This window comes from Oryx dammah, unplaced genomic scaffold (assembly GCF_014754425.2).
Source record: "Oryx dammah isolate SB20612 unplaced genomic scaffold, SCBI_Odam_1.1 HiC_scaffold_8, whole genome shotgun sequence".
Taxonomy (NCBI): Eukaryota; Metazoa; Chordata; class Mammalia; order Artiodactyla; family Bovidae; genus Oryx; species Oryx dammah.
Window position 1 is genome coordinate 13,257,003 of NW_024070192.1, and position 26,985 is coordinate 13,283,987.

At 41.8% G+C, this 26,985-nt stretch overlaps 1 protein-coding gene across 2 annotated transcripts in view; it reads left to right on the top strand.

The window, feature by feature from the left end:
- PITPNC1 (phosphatidylinositol transfer protein cytoplasmic 1) overlaps positions 1-26,985 on the top strand; it is a 264,780-nt gene that overhangs the window by 132,721 nt on the left and 105,074 nt on the right. For both annotated transcript variants that reach the window (XM_040244932.1, XM_040244931.1), the window contains exons 3-4: positions 15,460-15,548; positions 16,667-16,674. In XM_040244932.1, the coding sequence (XP_040100866.1) occupies positions 15,460-15,548; positions 16,667-16,674 (97 nt within the window). The remainder of the gene's footprint in view (positions 1-15,459; positions 15,549-16,666; positions 16,675-26,985) is intronic.

Here is a 26,985-nt window from a genome sequence, read left to right on the forward strand (position 1 = left end):
CTCAGTACTTGTAAATGGGGCATTGTGATTAAGAATCATGCAAAAAAAAAAAAGTTTTTGACAAAGACTGAGAAAACTTACTACTCAGAGATGCACCCTGAAAGAACTACCAGGGCTTCCCCTGGTGGTCCAGTGGCTGAGTCTCTGCTCCCGGTGCAGGGGGCCCAGGCTCAATTTCTGGTCAGAAAGCTAGATCCCACATGCTTCAGTGAAGAGCAAAGATTCTGCATACTGAAACCAAATAAGTAATTAAAAGTGCTACTGGGCTTCCATGGTAGTACAGTGGATGAGAATCAGCCTTCTGATGCAGGGGACGCAGGTTCAATCTCTGGTCCATGAAGATTCCACATGCTGCGGAGCAACTAAGCCTGTGTCCCACAACTACTGAGCCCGTCTGTGCTCTAGAGCCAGCGAGTTGCAACTACTGAGCCCTCAAGCTGCAACTAGTGAGCTGGCGTGTCCTAGAGCCTGTGCTCTACAGCAAGAGAAGCCACTGCAATGGGAAGCCCACACACCACAGTGAAGAGTAGCGCCTGCTTGCTACAACTAGAGAAAGCCTGAGCACCGCAGTGAAGACCCAATGTAGCCACAAAAAGCACTAATAAAGGCTGTATTTTTAAGTAAAAGGAAGTTGAAACCAAGAAGAATGAGGAGGGAATCTAGAAGAGATAGTGTTGTAGCCACGCGTTCCAGGAAACAAACTCACTCAGAAGGACAATGCAGATAGTGGAGAGCAGTTTATTACACCGGCAGGCCCAAGGCAGAGTCTCCTCTTAGCCAAGGACCCCGAGCAGCATTTGTGAAAATCTTTTATACCCCATGTGTACATGTCTGAACCCACCACTCCAAATTCCTTGAGACGTACATAAACCAAGGAAAATACAATCCCAATAACCCCATGATTCACGTGCTATGTGCTCATGTGCTCAAACAGTCAAACAATTAGCCAGTAATCAATCAGTAAACCTGAGGTTACACTCCGAGTGATACAGAAAAACTTATGGCCTGCCTGGAGGAAGGGGTGATTAGTGTATGTTTTCTCTTAGGCGATGAGTAACCTAGATACGATCTTCAAGGTTCCCCTGTCTGGAGGGGGTCTTATCCTTCGGTTGTTGTTTTCATAGGCACTAAACACAGAGTTCAGAGTCCATTGGAAAGGTGGCCAAGCATGATCAGCATGAACAGGCCTAAGATGGAGTCCAGGCCCTATGAATTCCTTCTTCAATAGTAAATATCTGGACAAATCTGAATAAGCATAGAATGTTGCAGATATATGAACAATGAGTAATTGGAAATAGACTCATGGAATTTAAACAATTCAGATAACAATAACAGAAAATATACAGTTCAGTTCAGTTCAGTTCAGTTCAGTTGCTCAGTCGTGTCCGACTCTTTGCGATCCCATGGACTGCAGCATGCCAGGCCTCCCTGTCCGTAACCAGCTCCTGGAGTTTACTGAAACTCATGTCCATTGATTTGGTAGGGGTAGTAAAAAAGAAATGCTGTAAGTTGCTAATATTATCTAGAAAGAGGAAAGGCATGCTTATTAATTTTAAAAATTTAAAGCAAATATGCCTATTCAAAATGTAAAAGTAACCTCTGAAAGAATAGTAAAATAATATGTTTTGGTCATACACAGTTTTGGAAAGCATGACCAATCCAGTAGAAGGCAGAGGAAGAACAAAGAGAAATCTACAAAAAAGTATGGTAAATAGAAAACATAAGTTGTGTTTGTCAGATGATAAATCAAAATATATCACTGATCACAATAATGTGTTATATCCTAAACCTGAACCTAGCTCAACAAACATATGGTAACACTGACAAAATTACATGTGTCCTGAAGTTATAATGGGGATTTTAACTTACTTCCTTAATAAACTGATAGAGCAAGTAGACAACTTATTAATAACAAGGATAAAGAAGGTATAAACAACTGAATTACAAGCTTGACCTAGTGGATATTAATAGACCATAGAACCAACATGCCTTTCAAACACACATGAAAGTATATAAAAACTGAATACGAAGTAGGCCAGAAACCAGTCTCAAATACTAGAAAATTGATATCATGTAGGTCCTATTAGCTGATTTCAAAGCATGACAATAAGAAATTGCTAAAACAATAAGTGTGTGACCTAAATCAAATCCCTTATGACTATACAGTGGAAGTGAGAAATAGATTTAAGGGACTAGATCTCGTAGACAGAGTGCCTGGTGAACTATAGATGGAAGTTCATGACACTGTACAGGAAATAGCAATCAAGACCATCCCCAAGAAAAAGAAATTCAAAAAAGCAAAATGGCTGTCTGAGGAGGCCTTACAAATAGCTGTGAAAAGACGGGAAGCGAAAAGCAAAGGAGAAAAGGAAAGATATACCCATTTGAATGCAGAGTTCCGAAGAATAGCAAGGAGAGATAAGAAAGCCTTCCTCAGGGATTAGTGCAAAAAAACAGAGGAAAACAATAGAATGGGAAAGACTAGCAAGCTCTTCAAGAAAATTAGAAATACCAAGGGAACATTTCATGCAAAGATGGGCTCAGTAAAGGACAGAAATGGTAGGGACCTAACAGAAGCAGAAGATATTAAGAAGAGGTGACCAGAATACACAGAAGAACTGTACAAAAAAGACCTTCATGACCCAGATAATCACGATGGTGTGATCACTCACGTAGAGCCAGACATGCTGGAATGTGAAGTCAAGTGAGCCTTAGGAAACATCACTACAAACAAAGCTAGTGGAGGTGAGGGAATGCCAGCTGAGGTATTTCAGATCCTAAAAGGTGACGCTGTGAAAGTGCTGCACTCAATACGCCAGCAAATATGGAAAACTCAGCAGTGGCCACAGGACTGGAAAAGGTCAGTTTTCATCCCAATCCCAAAGAAAGGCAACGCCAAAGAATGCTCAAACTACCGTACAATTGCACTTATCTCACCAAGCCAGGCTTCAGTAATACATGAACTGTGAACTTCCAGATGTTCAAGCTGATTTTAGAAAAGGCAGAGGAACCAGAGATCAAATTGCCAATATCTGCTGGATCATGGGAAAAGCAAGAGAGTTCCAGAAAAACATCTATTTCTGCTTTATTGACTATGCCAAAGCCTTTGACTGTGTGGATCACAAGAAACTGTGGAAAATTCTTCAAGAGATGGGAATACCAGACCACCTGACCTGCCTCTTGAGAAACCTGTATGCAGGTCAGGAAGCAACAGTTAGAACTGGACATGGAACAACAGACTGGTTCCAAATAGGGAAAGGAGTACATCAAGGCTGTATACTGTCACCCTGCTTATTTAACTTATATGCAGAGTACATCATGAGAAATGCTGGGCTTGAGGAAGCACAAGCTGGAATCAAGATTGCTGAGAGAAATATCAATAACCTCAGATATGCAGATGACACCACCGTTATGGCAGAAAGGGAAGAAGAACTAAAGAGCCTCTTGATGAAAATGAAAGAGGATAGTGAAAAAGTTGGCTTAAAGCTCAACATTCAGAAAATTAAGATCATGGCATCTGGTCCCATCTCTTCATGGCAGATAGATGCAGAAACAGTGGAAACAGTGGCTGACTTTATTTTTGGGGGCTCAAAATCACTGCAGATGGTGATTGCAGCAATGAAATTAAAAGACACTTCTCCTTGGAAGGAAAGTTATGGCCAATCTAGACAGCATGTTGAAAAGCAGAGATATTACTTTGCCAACAAAGGTCCATCTAGTCAAGGCTATGGTTTTTCCAGTGGTCATGTATGGATGTGAGAGTTGGACTATAAAGAAAGCTGAGCGCCGAAGAATTGATGCTTTAGAACTGTGGTGTTGGATAAGACTCTTGAGAGTCACTTGGACTGCAAGGAGATCCAACCAGTCCATCCTAAGGGAGATCGGTCCTGGGTGTTCACTGAAAGGACTGATATTGAAGCTGAAACTCCAGTACTTTGACCACCTGATGAGAAGAGCTGATTCATTGGAAAAGACCCTGATGCTGGGAAGGATTGAGGGCAGGAGGAGAAGGGGACGACAGAGGATGAGATGGTTGGATGGCATCATCAACGTGATGGACATGGGTTTGGGTGGACTCTGGGAATTGGTGATGGACAGGGAGGCCTGGCGTGCTGCAGTTCATGGGGTCTCAAAGAGTTGGACACGACTGAGCAACTGAACTGAACTAAAAACAATAAGTGAACTCCCACAACATATAGAAATATAAACGTTTCTAAGCATTTAATGGTCAGAAAATGTCAGATAAGATACTTAATTTCCCAGCCACCTTTGCAGCTAGGGATGGCATATAACCTAGTTCCAGCCAATGAGATGTGAGATTTTCCTCCATGATTAAAAATGGTAAGATATTCAAGGTGATTCTAAGAAAGGGGATGAGAAGGCAACAAATAGTGCCTACTACATGAATCTTGATAACAAAACTGAGCAATAACATTACAAAGGGAAACTTACAAATCAATTTCAATTAAGAATGTAGACATGAAAATCTTATATGAAACTTTAGCAAATCAAATACTTCAGAGTATAATAATAATAATTCATGACTTGATCAGACTTTTGTTCATTAATATTAATATGAGAATTTGACAAGATTGCTGGGTATAAACTTCATAATAGAAAAATCAATAGCACTATTACCCAATGGGAGCAATAAATGGAAAAAATAAGTTTTAAAAATTCCATTTATAAGAGAAAAGGAAACTTAAGGTACCCAGTAAAAAAATCTACAGATACACAAAATCTTTTTGGAGAAAATATGAACAATTAACAGAGGACATTTTTTAAAAACCTGGACAAATGAGAGTATTCATGAATGGGACATGCTGCATTATAAAGTTTCAATCAATTTTCAGGTCCCTTATAAATTTAAGGTAGATCTAATTAAAATGCCAACAACGTTGTTTTTAGATAGAATTAAAGGATATAGTCCTAATATTCCCAATTACTATAGCTTTATAAATAGTCTTGATGTCTGGTAGTAAGTCTCTCCTACTTACTGAACTTTTCCAAAATTCTTCATATGAATCTTAGGATTAGAAACCCCAGTGATGTGAAGAATACTGGACGAAGCCAAGGACATTTAACTAGGGCATATAATGGTGTGATCAGGTGAAAGAATAATTAGGCCCATGTATTCTTTATGACCTCAACAGGACCAATTAGACTAAGACCAGTGGGTGAGACTGCCAGGAGATAGATTTAGGCTCAGTTTAAGGAAGAAATCTAAGTATTCAAGCCATCAGAAAATATAGTAGGGTGATTTATATAGTACATTATGCTGTTGCTGGGGGGGTTTGAGCATAGGTAGAATACTCACTTCTCAGGCAGATTCAGACATCAAGTAGGTGGTTAAAATACCATTTCAGATCCTTTTGAATCCTAATTTTCTACGCTTGAAGTATGGTTCAGACATTACTCCAACTCTCCTCCAGCATACATAAATGAGTAACCAACAAGGCACAGGAGAAAGAGTACTTTTCGCTCCTTTTGCACAAATCTACGTAAGTCCATTATTTTATCTCAGAAACAGGAAGATTATGCTTTAATAACAAAAAGAAAAAAATTGATATGTGACATAACTATAAAATACATTATTTTTGTAATCATAAAAGTAAACTGTCTTCCCTGGTGGCTCAGACTGTAAGGAATCCATGTGCAGTGGAGGAGAGCCAAGTTTGATCCCTGGGTGGGAAAGATCCCCTAGAGGAGTAAATGGCAACCCGCTCCAGTATTCTTGCCTGGGAAATCCCATGGACAGAGGAGCCTGGTGGGCTACAGTCCACGGGGTCTCAAAGAATAGGACATGACTGAGCGATGAACACTTTTCACTACTTTGTAGTTACAAACTAGAGTTAACCCACCTCAAGCTAACACATGTCCTGCATGCAGAGGTCATGGGACTCTCAGTATAGTGAGGCTGCTTTATAATTGTAATTCATTCATTGAATATTTATTGAAACTGACAATGTGTAACAAATTGTTCTGGTATTGAGAATCTCTTAATAAGTAAGACATGCTCCTTGTATTCCGATCAAAGTAGGGCCTAGGTCAACTGATTTCATTATTTGTAAGTCCAGCTGTCCATCTTATGAGTGGTATCAAGGAGGAAAAACTTTTCTTCCATCCACTTTTTGTTGTTCAGTCTCTCAGTCATGTCTGACTCCTTGCGACCCCATGGACTGCAGCACACCAGGCTTCCCTGTTCTTCACCATCTCCTGGAGCTTGCTCAAACTAATGTCAGTTGAGTTGGTGATGCCATCCAAACATCTCGTCCACTGTTGTCCTCTTCTCCTGCCTTCAATCTTTCCCAGCATCAGGGTATTTTCCAGTGAATCAGTTCTTCGAATCAGGTGGCCAAAGTATTGGAGCTTCAGCTTCAGCATCAGTCCTTCCAATGAATATTAAGGGTTGATTTCTTTAGGATTGACTGGTTCGATCTCCTTGCAGTCCAAGGGACTCAAGAGTCTTCTCCAACACCACAGTTCAAAGGCATCAGTTCTTGGACGCTAAGCTTTCTTTATGGTCCAGCTCTCACGTCCATACATGACTGTTGGAAAAACCGTAGCTTTGACTAGACGAACCTTTGTCAGCAAAGTAATGTCTCTGCTTTTTAATACGCTGTCTAGGTCTGTCATAGCTTTTCTTCCAAGGAGCAAGCGTCTTTTAATTTCATGGCTGCAGTCACCATCTGCAGTGATTTTGGAGCCCAAGAAAATAAAATCTGTCACTGTTTGCATTGTTTCCCCATCTATATGCCATGAAGTGATAAGACCAGATGCCTTGATCTTAGTTTTTAAATGTTGAGTTTTAAGCCAACTTTTTCACTCTTCTCTTTCACCTTCCTCAAGAGGCTTTTTATTTCCTCTTTACTTTCTGCCATAAGGGTGGTGGCATCTGCATATCTGAGGTTATTGATATTTCTCCCAGCAATCTTGATTCAGCTTTTGCTTCATCCAGCCTGGCATTTTGCTTGATGTGCTCTGCATATAAGTTAAATAAACAGGGTGACAATACACAGCCTTGATGTACTCCTTTCCCAATTTTGAACCAATCTGTTGTTCCATGCCTGTTTCTAACTGATGCTTCTTGACCTGCATACAGATTACCTCAGGAGGCAGGTAAGGTGGTCTGGTATTCCCATCTCTTTCAGAATTTGCCACAGTTTGTTGTGATCCACACAGTCAAAGGCTTTAGCATAGTCAATGAAGCAAAAGTAGATGTTTTTCTGGAATTCTCTTGCTTTTTCTATGACCCAGTGGATGTTGACAATTGGATCTCTGGTTCCTCTGCCTTTTCTAAATCCAGGTTGTATATCTGGAGGTTCTCAGTTCACGTACTATTGAAACGTAGCTTGGAGGATTTTGAGCATGACTTTGCTAGCACGTGAAATGAGTACAATTATGCAGTAGTTTGAACATTCTTTGGGATTGGAATGAAAACTGACCTTTTCCAATCCTGTGGCCACTGCTGAGTTTTCCAAATTTGCTGGCATATTGTGCTAGGTCACTTCAGTCGTTTCTGACTGTGTGCAACCCTCTGGACAGTGGCCCTCCAGGCCGCTCCATCCGTGGGATTCTCTAGGCAAGAACACCGGAGTGGACTGCCCTTCCCTTCTACAGCACTTTTTATGATTGGAAGTAGCTCCACTGGAATTCCATCACCTCTGCTAGCTTTGTTCGTAGTGATGCTTCCTAAGGCCCACTTGGCTTCCAGGATGCATTCCAGGATGTCTGACTCTCTGAGTGATCACACCATCATGATTATCTGGGTCATTAAGACCTTTTTTTGTACAGTTCTTCTGTGTATTCTTGCCACTTCTTAATATCTTCTGCTTCTGTTAGGTCCATACCATTTCTTTCCTTTATTGTGCCTATCTTTGCATGAAATATTCCCTTGTTATCTCTAATTTTCTTGAAGAGATCTCTAGTCTTTCCCATTCTGTTGTTTTCCTCTATTTCTTTGCATTGTTCACTTAGAAAGGCTTCCTTATCTCTCCTTGCTATTCTTTGGAACTGTGCATTCAAATGGATGTATCTTTCCTTTTCTCCTTTGCCTTTCAATTCTCTTTTCTCAGCTGTTTGTAATTTATTTAGTGTTGATGATTCGGGTCCTGCAAATTAAACTGAAACTGATAGATTAACAGGAGAAAATACAAGTTTTTATCCATGTACATAGGCAAGAGCATCCTGAAAAACATGACTCAAAGGAGTGGTTAGAATTTAGGGCTTATATACCATTTTAATAGGGGAGGGAGAGAAAAGGGACTTAGGGGAAAAGAAGTATCTTGTATGAAAAATAAATGGGGCCTCAGGAGAACAGATGAGAGAGAAGATAGCTTTGTGACAATGTCTATTTAGGCACTTTCTTGTCCTGGTGCTTACTTCTTGTCTCTGGTGATAGGAGTCAATCTTCTCTGGTTGCAAAACTCCTGGAGAGGGGATTTATGACAGTTGAATTCTTTTGGGAGGCTCTGTTTTTATGAGGATAAGCAGAATTCAGAAAAAGTGTCTTCCTGCAACTGTTGGATTCTCAAATGTCTTCAGCTCAAAATAATCCTGATGTCACTGTAGCATGTTGTGGACCTTCTCACTGACCACAGGTAAGTAGGCTCTAAAAGTTGGACTGGAAGTTACTAAGTTGTTCCAGTGCTCACTTAATAACTTATTCAGAGAAATACCAGTGTCCTGTGGACCTGAATTCATGATCTGGCAAAAGGAATGGATTCCCTTCTTTACATCAATTTGTATGGCAAGACAAACCACATTCAGAAACTGCTTTATCGACTTACTACCCAGAGCAACTGTTTGGAGCACTGGAAGTACTTAGTGTCTGTATCATCAGGGCCTCCTTTCCGGGTCTCTCTTGATCAGAAAGGACATTTCATGGAAGGATGTTAGTGGTCCACAGAATTTTCTGGAGACTTGAGATTGGATAGCTATCAGGTCAGGGCAGCTCCAAGAAGCCAAGAAGAACAATGATGACAACCATCTTTAGTGAAACTGACCTTTTCATTTTGCCATTACCATCATGGCTGCCATGGGTAGGCCTGAACTGTCCATTTTTTCTTTCTAGCCTTTGTTCTAAAATACCAAACATAGGGAATAACTCTGGTGGTCTGGTGGTTAGGATTCCAGGCTTTCACTGCCATGGACCAGGTTCAGTCCCTGGTTGGTGAACTGAGATCCCACAAGATGTACTGCTGCTGCTGCTAAGTCACTTTAGTCGTGTCTGACTCTGTGCGACCCCATAGATGGCAGCCCACCAGGCTCCCCCATCCTTGGGATTCTCCGAGCAAGAGTACTGGAGTGGGGTGCCATTGCCTTCGCCGACAAGATGCACAATATGGCCAAATAAAATAAAATTCCAGGCATAAACATCCCATTGAGTTGCCAGGTCAAGCCTGGCTGCTAGTGAGTGGGGAGAGGGACTTCCAGACTGTTTTCCAAAGTGACTGTACTATTTTACACTCCCTCCAGCAATGTATGGGAGTTCCAGTTTCTCTGCATAATCACCAACACTTGTTATTGTCTGTCTTTTTTGATTATAGTCATCCTAGTGGGTTTGAAGTTGTATCTTGTTTGGGTTTGGATTGGCATTTTCCTAATGACTAATGATATTGAGCATCTTTTCATGTGCTCATTAGCCATTTATGTGTCTTCTTCGAAGACACGTCTATTGAAATCCTTTGCCCATTTTTAAATTGAGTATAGTGTCTTTTTCAAATGCCATTTATCCTTTTAGTTCTTGTCGCTTAGCTCCCTGGATTGTGGGGTTACTCCACTCTCTGGCCCTTCCTATAGTGTCTGATACACTGTTGTGTGCAGTACATTTGGGTGGCTGCCCTAATGCATTTAGAACATTACATGAGTACTAATACATCAGTACATTTGGTGATTGTCCTTGGGCCTTCAGTCCAGTTCAGTCAACCAAATAAGTGGTGTTTCTTGGCTTGTCTGCAAAAATCCTGATTTCAACTGGCATCTGGGGGAAAAGAGTCAAGATACTAATCTGAAACAGTGATTCTAAATAAAACCTGTCGTCCAGAATTATATGCGGATGGAGCTTTTCTTTTGTCCCCTTTCATTTTCACCTCATTCCTAGCTTCTCTCCAGTCCCCTCTCCCTGAAACTCATGAGAGGAGAGAAGCAGATGGGGGCGGAGGGGAATTGGAGAAAAGATGGAGCCTATTTTTAGGCTTGTTTATCAGTCATGAATTGTCACGTTCTTCTCCAGTATGGCTGCTGGATTAATTAGGCTGTGCTGGCAGCTGCCAGTCAGGGAGGGTTGCCAGCTTCTAACGGTGATTCCGCCTAATGCCTGAAATGATTTGCATGGTGAAGACCTTTCTCCCACTACATGGCCCTTGCCTTCCAGGGCAACCTCTCCTGGCTTCTAGTGGCTCTGGGTGGGAGAGGGGGCAGCTTCCCTAAGCCATGAATCTTGTTTAACTAGATAAGCAAAGCCACCAGACGGTCACTTTACCTACCAGCTCATTGGTAGAGCCTTGATGCTGTGGCTTGGGTCTTTCTTTCTCATTTTTTCTTCCTGTTCTCCCAGATCTTACCCCAAAGTAAGAGCCTAGAGCCACAGTTTATGTGGCAGTGGGAGAGCCCACTGCCCAGGCAACAGGTCACAGAGGAAGTGTTGGAGCCAGAGATTCTGACCTAAGAGCTTATTTCCGCGCTATTTTGAAAGACTCCTCATAGTTATTATTGATTTCTGAATATCCAGAGATGATCTTCATTCCTTCAGAAAATATTTATTAAGCACCTGCTATGTGCCAGTCATCATTTTAGGTGTGGCTGGGGGAGCAGCAGTGAAGAGGACAAAGATCTGTACCCTGGTGTGACTCACATTCTAGTTATGGGTAACAGGCAGTACACAATAGCCATCTGTATAAGAACATTATATATTTTAGAATGGTTAGTCATATATCCTAAATAAATATTGAATTCATGTCTATTGAATATAATATTAAATAAATAGTATTTTTAATATGTATTAGAAAAAATAGAAGACGTAATGGCCCTCTTTCAGACATACCGTTCAGTCCACGCTCTTCATTTGGTCCCCATCTCGATCCTTAAGAACATATTAGGCATTCTCATGCTGCTGGGCCCCATGCCTTCTGTCCCTTTGACTACTCCCATGGAAAAACCACAGAAGCAGGATGTCTCGGCCTGGTTGGGGTCTTCAAGGTCATTCTGTCAAGCAGTTTCCACCTTGATTCCGCCACGCTCCTACCCAGTGATGCTGACATATATGGTCGACTCCCCTAGATGCTCTCCAGCACCCCTGCCACGTTACCCTCCCACTGTCCACACACGGAGTCTTCCAAGAACTGACACAAGGTAGGCTGCTTTTCCCAGAATCCAGAACATACTGTCCTTTTATAGGAAGAGTGGCAGCAATGTCCAAGTTGAAGGAATTTCTGTGGGTGATGCCCCAGCAGCCTTATCTCCCACAGGGAATGGCTATAGTCCAGAAACTCAGTTCATCTCTTTGCTGCAGTATAAAGAATTACATTAAGATCAGAACGAAAAGACCAGCCGGAAGACAATGCATTAAGGAGTAAATGAGTAAGTCATAGCAGCAGAAAAGAAATTTAAAGACCCCAGAAATCACTGTACACACAACTGGAGAGGGACAATTGATTATTATCAAACAACTATCAAATGTCAGATTTGGGCACAAAAAAGAAAAGATCAGAATATCCATCCTGGACCAGTGGGAAATGGAGATATGAAGGTAGCTAAGACCTTTTAAGAAACACTTAAATGGGACTTCCCTGATGGTAGAGTAGATAAGAATCCACGTGCCAACGCAAGGGACGCAGGTTCGATCGCTGGTCCAGGAAGAATCCACATGCCGCAGAACAGCCAAGCTGGTGCATCACAACTACTGAAGCCAGCAAGCCCAGCGCCTGTGCTCCACAAGAGAAGCCACACGATGAGAAGCCGTGCGCTGCAACAGAGTAGCCCCGGCTCACTGCAACTAGAGAAAGCCCGCACGCGGCAGTGAAGGCCCAGTGCAACCATAAATAAAGAAACAAAATTATTTTTTAAAAATCAATTAAATGAGCTCCAATTCTTTGAGCCTAATCTTAGCATACATAGTGACTAGTTTCAGATATGCAGTTTGGCAGAAAATCTTGTGTGACGCACTGTTTTTTTGTTTGTATGTTGGTTGGTTTTGGGATGGGGGTTTTGGCCACACCGCATGACTTTCAAGATCTTAGTTCTCCAACCAGGGATTGAACCCAGGCCTGGCAGTGAACATGCCGAACCCCAACCACTGGACCCCAGGAAATTCTTCCCAAAGTACTGTTATTCTGTGAACTCAGAAGGACTCCCTGCCTAATGTTTAAGTTCAAAGTGTCTAGTTGAGACTGTCATATTCTGACCCCTGTTGAGAAAATGAAATTAGACTCCATTTGGACCACATTTGGCCTGATGATGTTCAAGAACCCCTGAAGCCAAAAAATATTCCCAAATGGACATAAATTGCAAAATGAGGTTAGATATGCCAGAGAATTTGGTGATAATCTGGATTGTAAAGCCATAGAAGGGAGAGATGGTTTAGGATTCACTTCCAAAAACTCTTTATGAAGTAGATAAACATTCTTAACCTGAGGCAAATTCAGATTATGTCTGCCTTGGGGCATCCTTGGCCTCTTCCTACTAAATGCCAGACCAGCATCACTCCCCATCCCCACCCCCTCAGCTCTCATGACTGAAGATGTCTCCAGACTTTGCCAAATAGCTCCTGGAGGGGGAAATTCCCTCACCTCTTTCCTGTTGAAATGAGAACCACTGCTCTAGAATGACCAGCTTCCCATTTTGCTCATGATCAAGGAATTTAGCATGTAGGACCTTTCACTGCTAAACCAGGACAGTCCCATGTAACCCGGGGCAACTGTTCCATACAAAGTAAAGATAGATAAGAAATGAAACAATATAAAAAGTCTATCCTTGGGAGACATGGTCAAAGGTTTTAGAAAAACGCGGTATGTTAGAGTTTTGTTATTTTACTCAGTGTCTCTATGAAGCCTGAGCCATGGTGAGATGATTTGCGGAGGTTTGATCTCTGCCGGTAGACCAAGAGAACACGATTCAAGTCATGCCACCTTTCCAGCAGAGAGATTCTTGTTTGACGCCAGGTAGCAAGTTTGAGTGACAGGCTTCTCCTTGGAATTGCAGGCTGTGTGGCAGTATATGTCATAAAAGTGACAGCAGCAGTGGAGTCTAATTTCATTTCCTTTGCAGCTCTGATAAATCATTGCTGCAGGGAAAAATGAATTTTACTTTCTCAGGCAAAAACTATTTGAGTAATGATGTGCTCTGGGGAAGTCAGGGGCTAAGAGAAGGTCTGCAGTAGGCTTAAAAATATTTAAATGGCATATCATGGAATTTGTTCCAATGCCTCCTGTGCCTGGCCTAATAAAAGGCTTATACCAGAAGGGCCTGCTTCCCAGACTATGTATGAGAGTCACATAAAATCATATCAGCCATCTTGGCTAAATGTTGTTTTAGGGTGCCTTGGAAAAGGTATTTGATGATGGTGTGGCATATTCTGCATACGCTGGCAGAGGAGACAGCTAAGGTAAAGATTCTAAAGCCTGTAGTCCTGATCATTTACAAAGAGGACACGTCTCAACATGAATGGAAAGTGACTGGTGTTTGCCATCTTCCTTCCAGAAAATGATTGTTGCTTAGGAATGTGGTTCTGCTGGGAGGCTTTTTAAATGATACAGGGAATGAGTTATGAAGGGAGGGAGACTTGGACCCCAAAGTACTATCGAGAGGCTGGTGAGTCCGGGGTGTGGGCGTTGTGCAGTGTAGACGGAACAGTGGAGAATGGTTTCTAACGCTTGAAGGGAGACAGAAGTACTTGGTCTAAGCTGAACAATGCCTAGCTTACCTTGGGGAGCTTCTACAATCCCATTTCAATCCATTGAAAGCACGAGAAACCAATTTGCCTATGAGTAGAATCAACTTCTCCTTGATTGACACAATGGCATATCACGCTGGGGTGTGGGGACAAGCAGGAGAGGACCCAGGGGACCTGGTGATCGTGACCACTTCCCACAAGCCTGCCCAGCACTGCTTTCCCACTCACAATGTCAGTCCCAGTTACCCTCCAGCTTCAGTGACTGAAAGAATAAATCCTAGGCGAAAGCTGTAAAATCCTCTGTTGGGAAGCAAGCCTCTTCCTTCCTAGTGGAGCAAAGGGAAGGTAAATGAGCAGTTACTGCAGAAACGATTTTATGAGAGTGAGACATTCTGCATTACAGCAGCAAAAAGAACTGTTCTGTGAATTATAATACTGCTCTGCACGCCCCTCACAGAGCACCTATGAATAGTGTCCCTATCTGATGCCCACCTGGCTTCAGGGGGGACTCTGATTTCCCCATTTAATTTAGCTGTGATAAATGGCCCAGAGCTTTCTTTGAGTTAGGTCTGGCCAACCATCAAAAATACGTATTTGTGTTTTAAAAAGCAGGTCCTGGATACTGTCAGAAAGAAGAGAAGCAATTTGGGAAGACATACAAGGAGCATGGTATTTTACTGGCTCTGGATGTCATTTAAACCCTGTGTCCAAGAGGGGGATTTGGGGTTTATTACCTTGGTGTACCCACTCTCTTAGCTAGATCAGCTTGCAATTCACAACTGCTTCTTGATGTTTTTTATTTCCAACTGCCGAGAGTCTGCGTCCTGTCTCTGGGTCTGATGTACTGCTAGACGTTGGTGTCCCAGACACTTAGCTGTAGGCACCAGCACAGGAAAGAAACAAGATAGTAGCAACTGGAAAAACAGAAAGCCCCAGAGTAGAGTGTGGGGGGGAATGAAATCATGCAAACAGATTACAGGAATATATAAGGAATTTTCTGGGCCTGCAGAAAGCTGTGAAGTTTGCCTCAGAAGGAAAACAGAATGAAGCAAAGCAAAACCTAATTAGTCCTTGGTTACTAACGGTCTTGGGACCTGTGCCCTTGGGTTTTCCTTGTTTTGAGAATGTTTTTTGCAAATGGCTGCCCAGGTCCCTGTTCCAGAGAAATGGCTCTGTCGTTGCCTTAGTTTCCTGGGGCTGCAGTAACAAATTGCGGTGAACTGGATGGCTTTTAAGACAACACACGTTAATCCTCTCCCAGGATGGAGGTCAGAAGTCTGAAATCAAGGTATTGGCAGTGTTGGTTCCTTCTGGGGAACCAATCTGTTCTGAACCTCTTTCCTGCCTTCTATTGTCTATGGACATCCTACGTGTCCTAAATACTAATACGAACAGAGGACAGTTTAACAGTGATGAAGACCAGGGGGATAGGGACCAAGTTGCTGTGGAGAGAAGAGCAGAAATAGAAGTCCTCTGATTTCTCTAGCAGTCCATTTCTCTGGAAAGATATGGTAGCAGGGTGAGGCACTGGACAGACTCTAATTGTCGTTTCCTTTCTCTCCTCTTAGCAAACTGCCTAGTTGGGCTAGAGCTGTTGTTCCCAAAATATTTTATGTAACAGAGAAGGCGTGGAACTATTATCCCTACACAATTACAGGTAAGTCCTTGTACACCCAATATGTCACAAGCATCCATGCTAGGACATAGGGGGATTCAGATTTCACTGACTGAGCATGGGTTATCCCAGCAGGGACTCACAGGACCCCTGTGACACCTCCCTGACCCTTTGTCTCCATCCTTTTAAGTCAACACTCTTCCTAGCAGGAGGTTGTAGGGGTTAAGCTAAACTATTCTATCTTCCTTCTTGAAATGATCATTGTAAATAGCCTATAGAGAAGAAAAAGGAAGCTCTACTTAGTGACATTTCTAGAAGTTTCATTATCCTTTTTATAAAAAAATTTTTAATATAAATTTATTTATTTTAATTGGAGGCTAATTGTAAAGTAATTCATTTTACTTATTTCTCTTTCCTTTCTCAATAATCCCTAAGTAATTTTAAGGTGTGGTTTGTTCATAATCAAGTTGTTTATTTTGACTTCTTTGCTTAACAGACACCCTCCCCCCAACACACACAGAGCAAAACTTGACTATTTTTATAATTTATATAAAAGGTTCTGTTGGGTCTCTCTGCTCCAAACCACTTCCTTTGCAATCAGATAATATGAAAATCAGTTTCCTCCTCAACTTGTAGTGGAGTGATAATGACACTCAAAATGTTGATACTGAGCTAAAAACTGGCCCCAAAATTTAAAAGGTTTGGTTCCTGACCTCAAACACAGGAAAATTCAAGGTCCCATTTGAATATCAGCCTAACAAGCTCTTTTTATTGGTTTTAAAAGCTGCTTTTCCACTTAAAAGATTTCCTTTGTGGTTAATGAAATGCTCTACTGGAATTATTAGCCTTTTATTCTGCTTTTCTAAGGCCAACTCTTTAGTTTTTAATTAGCCACAAACCTATAGGCTAATTGAATCTTGTCTTACACTCCTTATCTACCCAACCGCAAAAGTACCATATGAAAGAGTTTCAAGAACAAACATGGAGACACTTAGTATTTATGAAAGTTTAATTCTCAGAAGGTTTCTTTGCCACATTTTTAATAATTATAATTCAGCAACATTTGTTAGTTCTGTGGCTTTATATTGCATATAAGTGTGGTCTTAATCATCATTTTCTCTTTTCTTTTCCCTCTTGCCCAAATGAACATCTGGGACCAGAATACACAGTAAGTTTCATTTAATCATTTAAAAATATTCAGCCTAAGATCAGAGGAGTAATTGGAACTTCCCTTGTACTTTTCATCTTATTAATGTAATTTAAAAAAAGAGGAATAATTCAGAATCAGAAATATTTAAATATATGCCATTATATAGTTATATACAGTGCAATAATTTGAATGTCCTCATTTGTTCAAGAATATGAATGTAATTTAAAATGCCTTCATAGTCACTTTACATTATTAACTTTTGCTTGTATTTTTAAATAGCTTGACTGCTCTACTTGTGGTAGTTCACTGTAATAGAACAATTTCTAGCAATGCAGTATTAAAGAGATGATGGTAATTATCAATGGAGGGAGAGGCTTTTCCTTATAGTCTGTGATCTGATCCCTTATAGAAAGACCTTGAAACTTGAAAGACATACATTCAAACTATTTTACTCAGATTGGACAGTCTCAGTGGCTTGATAAAGTCATTTAATTTCTTCCTGTCCTAAGAGCCTCTAGCATTGTGACTTACACTAAAAAAGAAGTCTATAATGTCATTGTGTTGGTATTTTCATACGGATCATTTTCCTCAATGGCAAACAGATCAAACTGTCATAAGAAGAAAATGGTTAACTGAGCTTAGTCAGGCTTAAGAGTGTTCACACTGCTACATTTAAAATGGATAACCAACAAGGACCTCCTGTATAGCACATGGAGCTCTCCTCAATGTTATGTGGCAGCCCGGATGGGATGGGAGTTTAGGGGAGAATGGATCCATGTGTATGTAGGGCTGAGTCCCTTCACTGTTCACCTGAAACTGTAACATTGTTAATCGGTTATACCCCAAAACAAACTAAAAAGTTTAAAAAGGGGGGGAAGCAAGATAAAAAATAAACAGGGGGTTATTTTTCATTTGTTATTAAAGAAAAAAGACTGAGTACTTGTGACTTTAATATCAAACAGGCTGAGTCTTTGTTAAAGATCCATGTCTTCTTCTTCATTTTATTTTCGGCTGGGCTTCTTGCAGGCTTTCTCTAGTTGTGGAGAGTGAGGGCTACTCTCTAGTTGCTGTGCACAGGCTTCTCACTGCGGCGCCTTCTCCTGTGGAGCATGGGCTCCAGGGCAAAGGCTTTGGTAGTTGTGGCACAGGGGCTTAGTTGCTCCCAGCCATGTGGGAATCTTCCCGGACCAGGGATCAAATCCATGTCCCTTGCAGTGGCAGGAGGATTCTTAACCGCTAGACCACCAGGGAAGTCCTGAGTGTTTAGTTTTAAGCAAAACAGCCAAAGGTTGGGATTTCCCTGACAATCCAATGGTTAAGAGCCTATACTTCCACACATCCCTGGATGGGGGGCTAAGATCTTACATGCAGTGTAGTACAGCCAAAAACAAAAACAAACAGAAAACAGCCAGAGGAAAGAGAGAGGGTAAGAAAGACATGGAGAAAAATGATTCATGATTTCCTGGGCATGAGCATGGTTTCCTGCACTAGTGAATGACAGAAGAAATGCATGGGTCAGAGGTAGATGGATAGTCCCAACAGATATGAAAGTGTCACCTGTTTTGAGACCTCTGGCTCTACCACTTACTAGATGAATTTCTTAAGGAAGTGACCCTCAATTGCCAGTTCTTGAACTCATGCTGGTCCATGACTGCACTCTCACCCACCCTTTACAAAATGGAGTGAGAAAAAGCTTTTCAAAAAATTAAATTTATTCCACTTAAAGGACTGTTGGTAATTAGAATGCTCATTCTTGGCTATTAAAATGTATTTTCTTTCATGAAATGAAGGAATATACATTTAGCACCATCTCCAATCTTTGGAAGAAAAAAGGCAATTCTATGGCAAAATACAACTTTTATATATTGGAAATCAGAGAAACACTGTTCTAGAATAAGAGCTTAACTTCTGTGAACCTAAGTTTCTTCATCTCTACAACTGAGATAATCCCTTTTTAATAGATGTTAGTACTAATAAAAGAATTCAATGATCTAACACAGGGATCAGAAGAGTTTTTCTGTAAAGAGTCATAGTAAATACTTTCTGTCTGTGGGCTGAACAGTCTCTGTCCTTGAGAAAGCAGCCAGAGGCTGTATGTAGACATATAGGCATGGGCATATTTGCCCAGGCAGCAGGCCACATTTGGTCCCCAGGCTATAGTTTATCAACCCCTGATCTAGCGGATGGAAGACTGTTAGCATATTGCCTGGTAAGAGCAGGAAATTAAATGGTTCCCCGCCAACAGCACTCCCAGCCCCATCAATTGTACAGTCTTCAAGAGGAAGACTTTGGAAACTTTTGAATCCTGCCTCCTTTTAACAGTTATGCAGATTGATTCCTTTTAAGTTTCTATTTCCTGTCTCATGAGGGTGATAGGAAGATTTTATCAAATAATCCGTATGAACTCTCAGCCTAGTCCTTGGTGCATGGCGAATACTCAATAAACATTCATTATTATTGTATATCATGGGGCTTCCCAGGTGACGCAGTGGTAAATAACCTGCCTACCTATGCAGGAGACTTGGGTTCAATCCCTGGGTCAGGAAGATCCCTTGGAGTAGGAAATGATAACCCACTCCAGTATTCTTGCCTAGAAAATGCCATGGACAGAGGAGCCTGGCAGGCTGCAGTTCACAGGGTTGCAAAGAGTTGGACATGACTGAAGATGCACAAATTATCATATATCATACAGTGCTAGAGTGAAAGTTCCATGGAAGTTCTATGGACAGATAAATTGGAATATGTCTTGGTATGTCTCAGTGCAGACTGGGCTCATTAGGATTGTCTAAGATTTGATTTGATTTGATTGGTAGCTGATGTTATACCACTTCCTACATCTCCAAAAGTTTGTGCATGGACCTCTCATTTGAAATGTAATCTGTAGTTGCACGGCCAAGGGTAAATTCTTGTCCCTGTAACTACGCAAAGATAGTTATTTGCTGCCTTAGAATTGGGTCACTCTGGCTTGACCCAAACCAGCAGCACTTATTCTCCATAAACTCATGACACTGCTAATGAAATGTGGGCATAATTAACGGAGAAATGAAGTCTGGAAAATGTTTAGTGATACTGTCTTCATTTTTTAAGTGTGTATATTAAAGTACTGAAAACAGAAGGCAACAGAATGGGAACCATGGTTCCTGACAAAGCCACCCCACAGGGATGTACCTCCCAAACCTTTCTTGCCAGTTTCTCTCACCATGGGATCTTGGTCTCTTGTGCCCACCTCTGTGCAGACCACAGAGGATTTCTGAGGGACTCATAGCCTTTACTTCTGCCCAGCCTCTGACCCACAGTATTCATGCAGTTCTAATCGTATGGTTCAGATTTTTAAAGGAACACAAATTATGATGTTTCTGTTTGAGGAAATTTGGAGACAAAGCATAAAGAAGTTATAGTTGTATAACCTCATATTCAGCCCCTTCTAACTCTCAAGTATTATTTGATTTCTTCTAGACTCTCATTTTTTGGGTCAATAATATAATCCTTAAGGTAGTTCCCTAGAGCTGTCGTAGCAAAGTACCACAAATTGGGTCACTTAAAACAACAGAAATTTATAACAGTTCTGAAGACTAGAAGTCCAAATCAAGCTGTCAGCAAGGCAGTGCTCCCTCTCCAACCTGTAGGGAAGGAGTCCTTCTTTGTCTCTTGTTAACTTCTGGTGGTCTCTGGCATTCCTTGGCTTGTGGAAGCACCACCCCACTCTCTGCCTCCATTTTTACATAGCTGTCTTCCCTCTGTGTGACTGTCTTCGCTAGCATCCCCTTCACTGTGTGTCTCTCCTCTTTTTTATAATTGTATTTCTTTCCTGTTGGTTGCACTGGTCTCTGTTGCTGTGTGTGGGCTTTGTCTAGTTGAGCCGGGCGGGGACTACGCCTTGTTGCAGTGTGCTGGCTTCTCACGGTGCTGGTTTCTCTTGTTGCAGAGCACAGGCTCCAGGTGCACGGGCTCAGTAGTTGTGGCCCACGGGCTTAGTTGCTCTGTGGCATGTGGAATCTTCCTGGACCAGGGATCGAACCTGTGTTCACTGCATTGACAGATGGACTCCTATCTTCTGTACCACCAGGGAAGTCTTTCTTCTTTGGAATCAGTCATATTGGATTAAGGACCTGCCTTATGCCAGTTTGCCCTCATCTTAACTAATTACATCGGCTACAACTCTAATTCCCAATAAGATCACATTTTGAGGAACTGGGGTTAGGAATTCAACATATATTTAGTGGGGACACAATTTAACCCATAACACCATCTTTTAACTTTAAATTAACAGTAATTTATGATGAAGCACCAACAATATGTAAAGCATCATGCTATATGCTAGGTTTTATTAAACAGTAATCCCCGCCCCTTTGGGGAGCCAGTCTGGTGGGAAATAGTTAGATATTCCAGTTAAATCATGGGAATCATCTGCAAGTCATGGAGTTTTCTGGAGGCAAAATGGGACAGGCCAGCACAACAGCTCAGAGGACAGGCTGATGCTCAGACCTGGATGAGCTCTGAACGGGGTCACAGCAGAGGTTCAGACCAATAGGCAGAATGAATGGCCCTGGGATCCAGCCAGCCAAGCAACTACAGTGTGAAAAGGAGAGTCCTGGCCCCTGGGGTGGGGCCATAAGCTTCATAGACAGGACTGTGGTCCTCAAGAAGATGTACAGGCAAGAAGACAACATTCCCCTCTTACATAGGTTACTTGGTCATGAGCTGCTAGGGTGAGAAAGTTGCTAGCTTAGCAAGGAAAAATACAGAATGTCCAGTTGTTTGAATTTTCAGATTAACAGCAAGTAAATTTTTGGTATGTCTCAAATATTGCATGGGCTATACTTTATATTAAAAGAGGGCTTATCTCATATTTTATCTGGCAGACCTCTTATGAGGAGAGGCTGACAGTGGGGCAGAAGTGGTCTCAGAAACTAATACACAAAAGTCAGGTTGTAAGAACAGGGGCACATTGGTAAACCAAGGAAAAGAAAGGAGAGAGAATTCTGAAACCCGGGAAGCTGTCCTGCAGCTGACATGCCACGTTCATGTTAGGGCCAATCGAGTGACACGTTAGGACAACATTAGTACTTCCTGCCTCAGTTAGGATTGGCTCAGGGAGTGAAATGGACTGAATGGTGCAGAGTAGGCGCTGCAGGAGACACAGGTTCGATCCCTGGGTCAGGAAGATCCCCTGGAGAAGGAAATGGCAACCCACTCCAGTGTTCTTGCCTGGAAAATCCCATGGTCAGAGGAGCCTGGCAGGCTGCAGTCCATGGGGTCACAAAGAGTCAGACATGACCAAAGCGACTTGAGCATGGGAAAATAAGATGAGAGTAAATTAATACATAGCTGTCAGTATTTCAGGGAAGACTAGGGCTAAGTGTTAGAGTCAAAGGGCAAACAGAGAGTTGTGCGAAAGAGAGAAATTCTGCCTGGGAGAAAGGTGGGAAGATTTCTTGGAGCAGGTGGAGTTTGAGCTGGACCATGGCGAGAGTGGAACTCCCACCTGCAGACACCTGCTCTTAGTCTGCCTGGGCTGCATCACAGAACACCATATACTGGGTGGCTTAAACAACAGACATTTATTTTACATAGATCTGGAGTCTGGGAAGTTCATTATCAAGATATCAGCTGGTTCATTTCCTGATGAGAGTTCTCTTCCTGATTTGATGACAGGCATCTTGCTGTGTCCTCATATGGCAGAGAGAGAGTGAAAGCAAGCTCTTTGGTCCCTTCTTATAAAGACACTAATCCCATCGTTAGGGCCCCACCCTTATGACCTCATCTAAATCCCATTACCTCCCAAAGGCCCCACCTCTAAACACCATCACATTTGGGGATTAGGGCTTCAACATATATAGGGAAGGCACAAACATTCAGTCCACCACCTGGTCATTCCAGGCTCAGTGGGCAAGTTATCTTTCTGGATCCTGGCTGCCCAGACACATGGAGGGCAGGTCATGGTAGCTTTGAGTCTCAGGGCAAGGTCTGGGTTTAGTTCTCCATAGGGAAGCAACATTGTTCCCAGCTAGTCCACTTTTATTTTCCATCCCAAATATAGCACAGCTTTTCTTTCCATCTCCCCAGTGAGGATCTCTGGCTTTTTTCCTCTCTGGCTGCAGGTGCATACTTTTAGGCCCGCAGTTCTGATTTTGAAGCTGCCTCCCTCCTCCTGACTAAGACTCAGCCATGTTCTCACGCTCTCTGCCTGGGAGAAAGAGCCCACTCTTCTCTCTAACGACAGGGTCTGCTCCCAGGATTTAGGACAGATGCTTTTAGTTGTCTTCATCTTTTCCCCTGTTTTAAATGTGTTTTTGGTGGGCTCTTTATCCCCTGATCTTTTAATCCTGAATATCTCTTCTTGATGTCATTCCAAGTCCCATATTTCCTGTCTATGCCCCAAAACAAAACTACCCCAAAGCCAAATTCCCAACTGGGGTCACCACACTCCACTCTCGCTCAGGGAGGCAGAGGGGCTCTTCATAATACTCCAGACAGGTGTCTTTCCTCATAGGATTAGTCCAGAGCAGTGTATGTCTATTCCTAGGATCCCCTGGGTCTTATTTCTGACTGCCCAACCTATTATTGAGAGCTCACAGTGCCCTCATTTGTGAGAAATCCAGCCAAGAGCACTTTCTCTTTAGGGTCATCTCGGTCCTTAGTATTATCACGGTTATCAAGACGTAAAAGCTTTTTCGTCACTATGAGTGACTCTGTGTGTTTAGGATTATGTGAAAATGCAGTTTGCACAGGAAGTGGAAAAAAATATCTTTAGCTCAGTTATAGGAAAAAGAAATCTTAATTATACAGTAAACAAAGAATGACATGACGACAGTTTTCCAGAGGACAGATCATCTAACCAGTTCTTCAAAACCTGCCGGTTCTTCTGAAGTTTATAAAGTCACAGAGGAAGGTGCCCGAGGAAACTGGCTGCTTTCCAAAGTGGCCGATTTTGTTTTTCTAGGGCTAAAAAAAGGCGACTCTAGAGTATGAACATAGCTCAGCAGCATCAATTCAACCTTGGTAGTAATGAAGCAGGGGAGGAAAAGGGATTTTCTTCTCATTTGTAAGAAATTGAAAACTCAAACCTATAGTAAGTTAATAGCCGTGACCTAGAATATACAGTTGCTGTATATATTTTGCTACTGTGACCACCCACTCCACCAAAACATCTTTTAATAAGAATCTGAAGCAGAGGTGATAACAAATGGAAAGCACCTTTTCTCTTAGTTGGAAGGACTGACTATTCCCCAAAGATAATAATGGGCTGTCCAGTGCTACCCAACATTTTAATAATTTAGTTGAAGAGGTAGGAAAAAAGTCAACTGTAACAGACCAGGGAGTAGGAAATGACTCTTGCATGAGAACCTCCAATAGTACCGAGCCACAGTGAGAGATAGAGTTGCTCAGGTTTGGGTTAGTCCAGCCCAGGAAGAGAGTTGGGCTACTCATAATTGGGTCATCAGTCACCCAGGATGAATCTTCCCAGGGGTAGCACTAGGGAGACAGGTGTTTTTCTGAAAGCAGCAAACTGTCTTGGATAGGAGTTTCACTTTCTATCTTGACCTCATCAGTTTCTCCAGTAAATGGAAGAGTTGATGGCTGCTGTGTGTACTTTCTCTCAAGTCCTCTCATCCATCTTAAGCTTCTCCTCCCCTACCTTTCACTGAGTCCAGCCAAGGGTACTAGAAACCCCAAAGTTACGTAACTAGGAAATAGTAGCAAGTCTAAGGAAGATACATTATTATACCTGAACCCTGGGATTGGTCTTGTTTGGAAGGCAATTAGAAGACAATCTGGCCATCTAAGCTACTGTGTAAGCTAAGATAGAATTGTTATTGTTGTTCAGTCGCTAAGTGTGTGTCCGACTCTGCAACCTCTTGGACTGCAGCATGCCAGGCTCCTCTATCCTTCACTATCTCCCAGACTTTGCTCAAATTCACGTCCTTTCAATCAGTGATGCTGTCTAACCATCTCATCCTCTGCCGCCCCCTTCTCCTTTTGCCTTCTGTATTCCCAGCATCAGGTACTTTTCCAATGAGTCGGCTTTTTACATCAGGTGGCCAAAGTATTGGAGCTTCGGCTTAGCTGGATACAGTCTAGAACCATTCATAACCACCACTAAGATGGTTCATAGCCAGTTAAGTAAGGGAAACACCTGGTTATACAAATTTTAGTAGATCTTGTCATTGCAGAATAGCTGTATTGTGAATCTCCAAAAGGGAGCCATAGTATATAATACTTCCCATACTTATTTGTCCATAGGACCTTGGATTTTACAAAGCCAGTCTTCTGAAACTTAGAGATGCTCCAGAAGCTTCCCGCAGGGTCAGAGCTATTACATGCCCACTAAATAGTCGCAAAGAGACACGACTGAGTGACTGAACTGAACTGAACTGAACTGAAATAGACTAGTGGATTAATTCCATTTCAGTAAATGTTATTTTCTCTTAAATTTTAGTGGGTTAATATGTTGTCTAAAGATTACTGTGACTAAAACACCAGAGTTTTTTTTTAAGAGCTCCAGAGTTTTTTTTTAAGAGCTCCCAACTGTAATGGATTTTTGAAGGATCAAGCGACACAGAACCTGCACGTTTCCTTTCAAGCAAAATCAATTCTGTTAGACCAAACAGCCAAGGCAGCAGTACGTGAGGATGACAGCGAGTTTATGCATTCTGATTTATTTCAGTTTAGAAAATGAGCTGGTTGTACAAGTGACCCCGTTACAAACCAGCTTTATTCGCAGATGTGCCGCAGTCCTTGCTCAGGGTTCACACTTGTCTCCGCATCGCAGCAGTCCAATCAGTTGGTGCCTGGGGAAGCAGGAACCTTGGAACAACCAGTGTTGTTTGTCCAGTTTATCCCATTTCCATTTACTCTAGCTCTCCCAGTCTTTTCTTGGTACAAAAATTGATTCAGCGACTTTTGGGTGTGGGGCGATGAGGGGAGAGCAGAAGCTAAAATATGCTTCTTTACTATAAGGTAGTGTTTTAAAGTTATTTGCATTTTTTAAAAATTGAAGTATAGTTCATTTACAATGTTGTGTTACTTTCAAGTGTACAGCAAAATGATTCAGATATATATGTATGTATATATATATTCTTTTTCAGATTCTTTTCCATTATAGGTTATTACAAGGTATTGAATATAGTTCCCTGTGCTATACAGTAGAACCTTGATGTTAATCTATTTTACATATACTATTGTATATCTGTTAATTCCAGACTTCTAATCTATCCCACCCTTTCCCCTTTGGTAACCATAATTTTGTTTTCTTTTTTAATTTTTATTTATTATTTTACTTTTGAGTGCTCTGGGTCTTCGTTGCTTTTGTGTGGGCTTTCTCTAGTTGCGGTGAATGGAGGCTACTTTTCATTGCGGCTCATGGGCTTCTTATTTTGGTGGCTTCTCTTGTTGCAGAGCAGAGGCTCTAGGCTCTCAGGCTTCAGCAGTTGCGTCATGCAGGCTCGGTAGTTGGGGCTCACGAACTCTAGAGCGGAGGCCCAGTAGTTTGGCACACAGAGTTAGCTGCTCCTCGGCATGTGGAATCTTCCCAGACCGGGGATTGAACCAGTGTCCTCTGCGTTGGCAGGCATATTGTTATCCACCGCACCTCCAGGGAAGTCCTCATAATTTTGTTTTCTGTGTCTGTGAGTCTGTTTTGTAAATAAATTTGTTTTTGTTTTTGTTTTAGATTATGCATATAAACGGTATCATATGATATTTATCTTTCTCTGACTTACTTTCATAGTATGGTAATCTCTAGGTCCATAAGAATGACTTAACAGAGGACAATCACCAAAGGAAAATATATTTGTTGAAAGGCATTTTCCAAAGAAGATTTCCCTAAGAAATACTGTTTTCCTTCTTTTCTATTTTCTACTTGTACTGAAAATTAGATTTCTCTTCTAATACAATTTATTGATGTCTATGGAGTTGTGTTCAGTTCAAGTTGGTGTGATCAGAATAATACAACCGGGAAGATTTTGTGGGCAGATTTCTTTCTGCAAAAATAAAATTAAACACATGTAAATATGGATACACCGAAATAGTACATTTCAGTGATTAAATAAAGTGAATCAAAATTGTCCCCACATCTTTCAACCTTTCTAATCACTAAGATACTCTGAACTACATGACAGTATGTATTTAGGTGAGGAATTTGCCCAGTTGGTTAAGAGGGGGTGATTGTTAACTATTTTTAACTGGGAAGGCTTGTAATATGAAAGTTTCCTACCTGGCCATATGCCAGCCTGTATATGGGGAGCCACTGATTTGTTCCAATCTCTTATTTACCTACAGTTCTTTTTCATTTACATGTGGTTTCTTTCCATCTGCTCCTTAACTCCT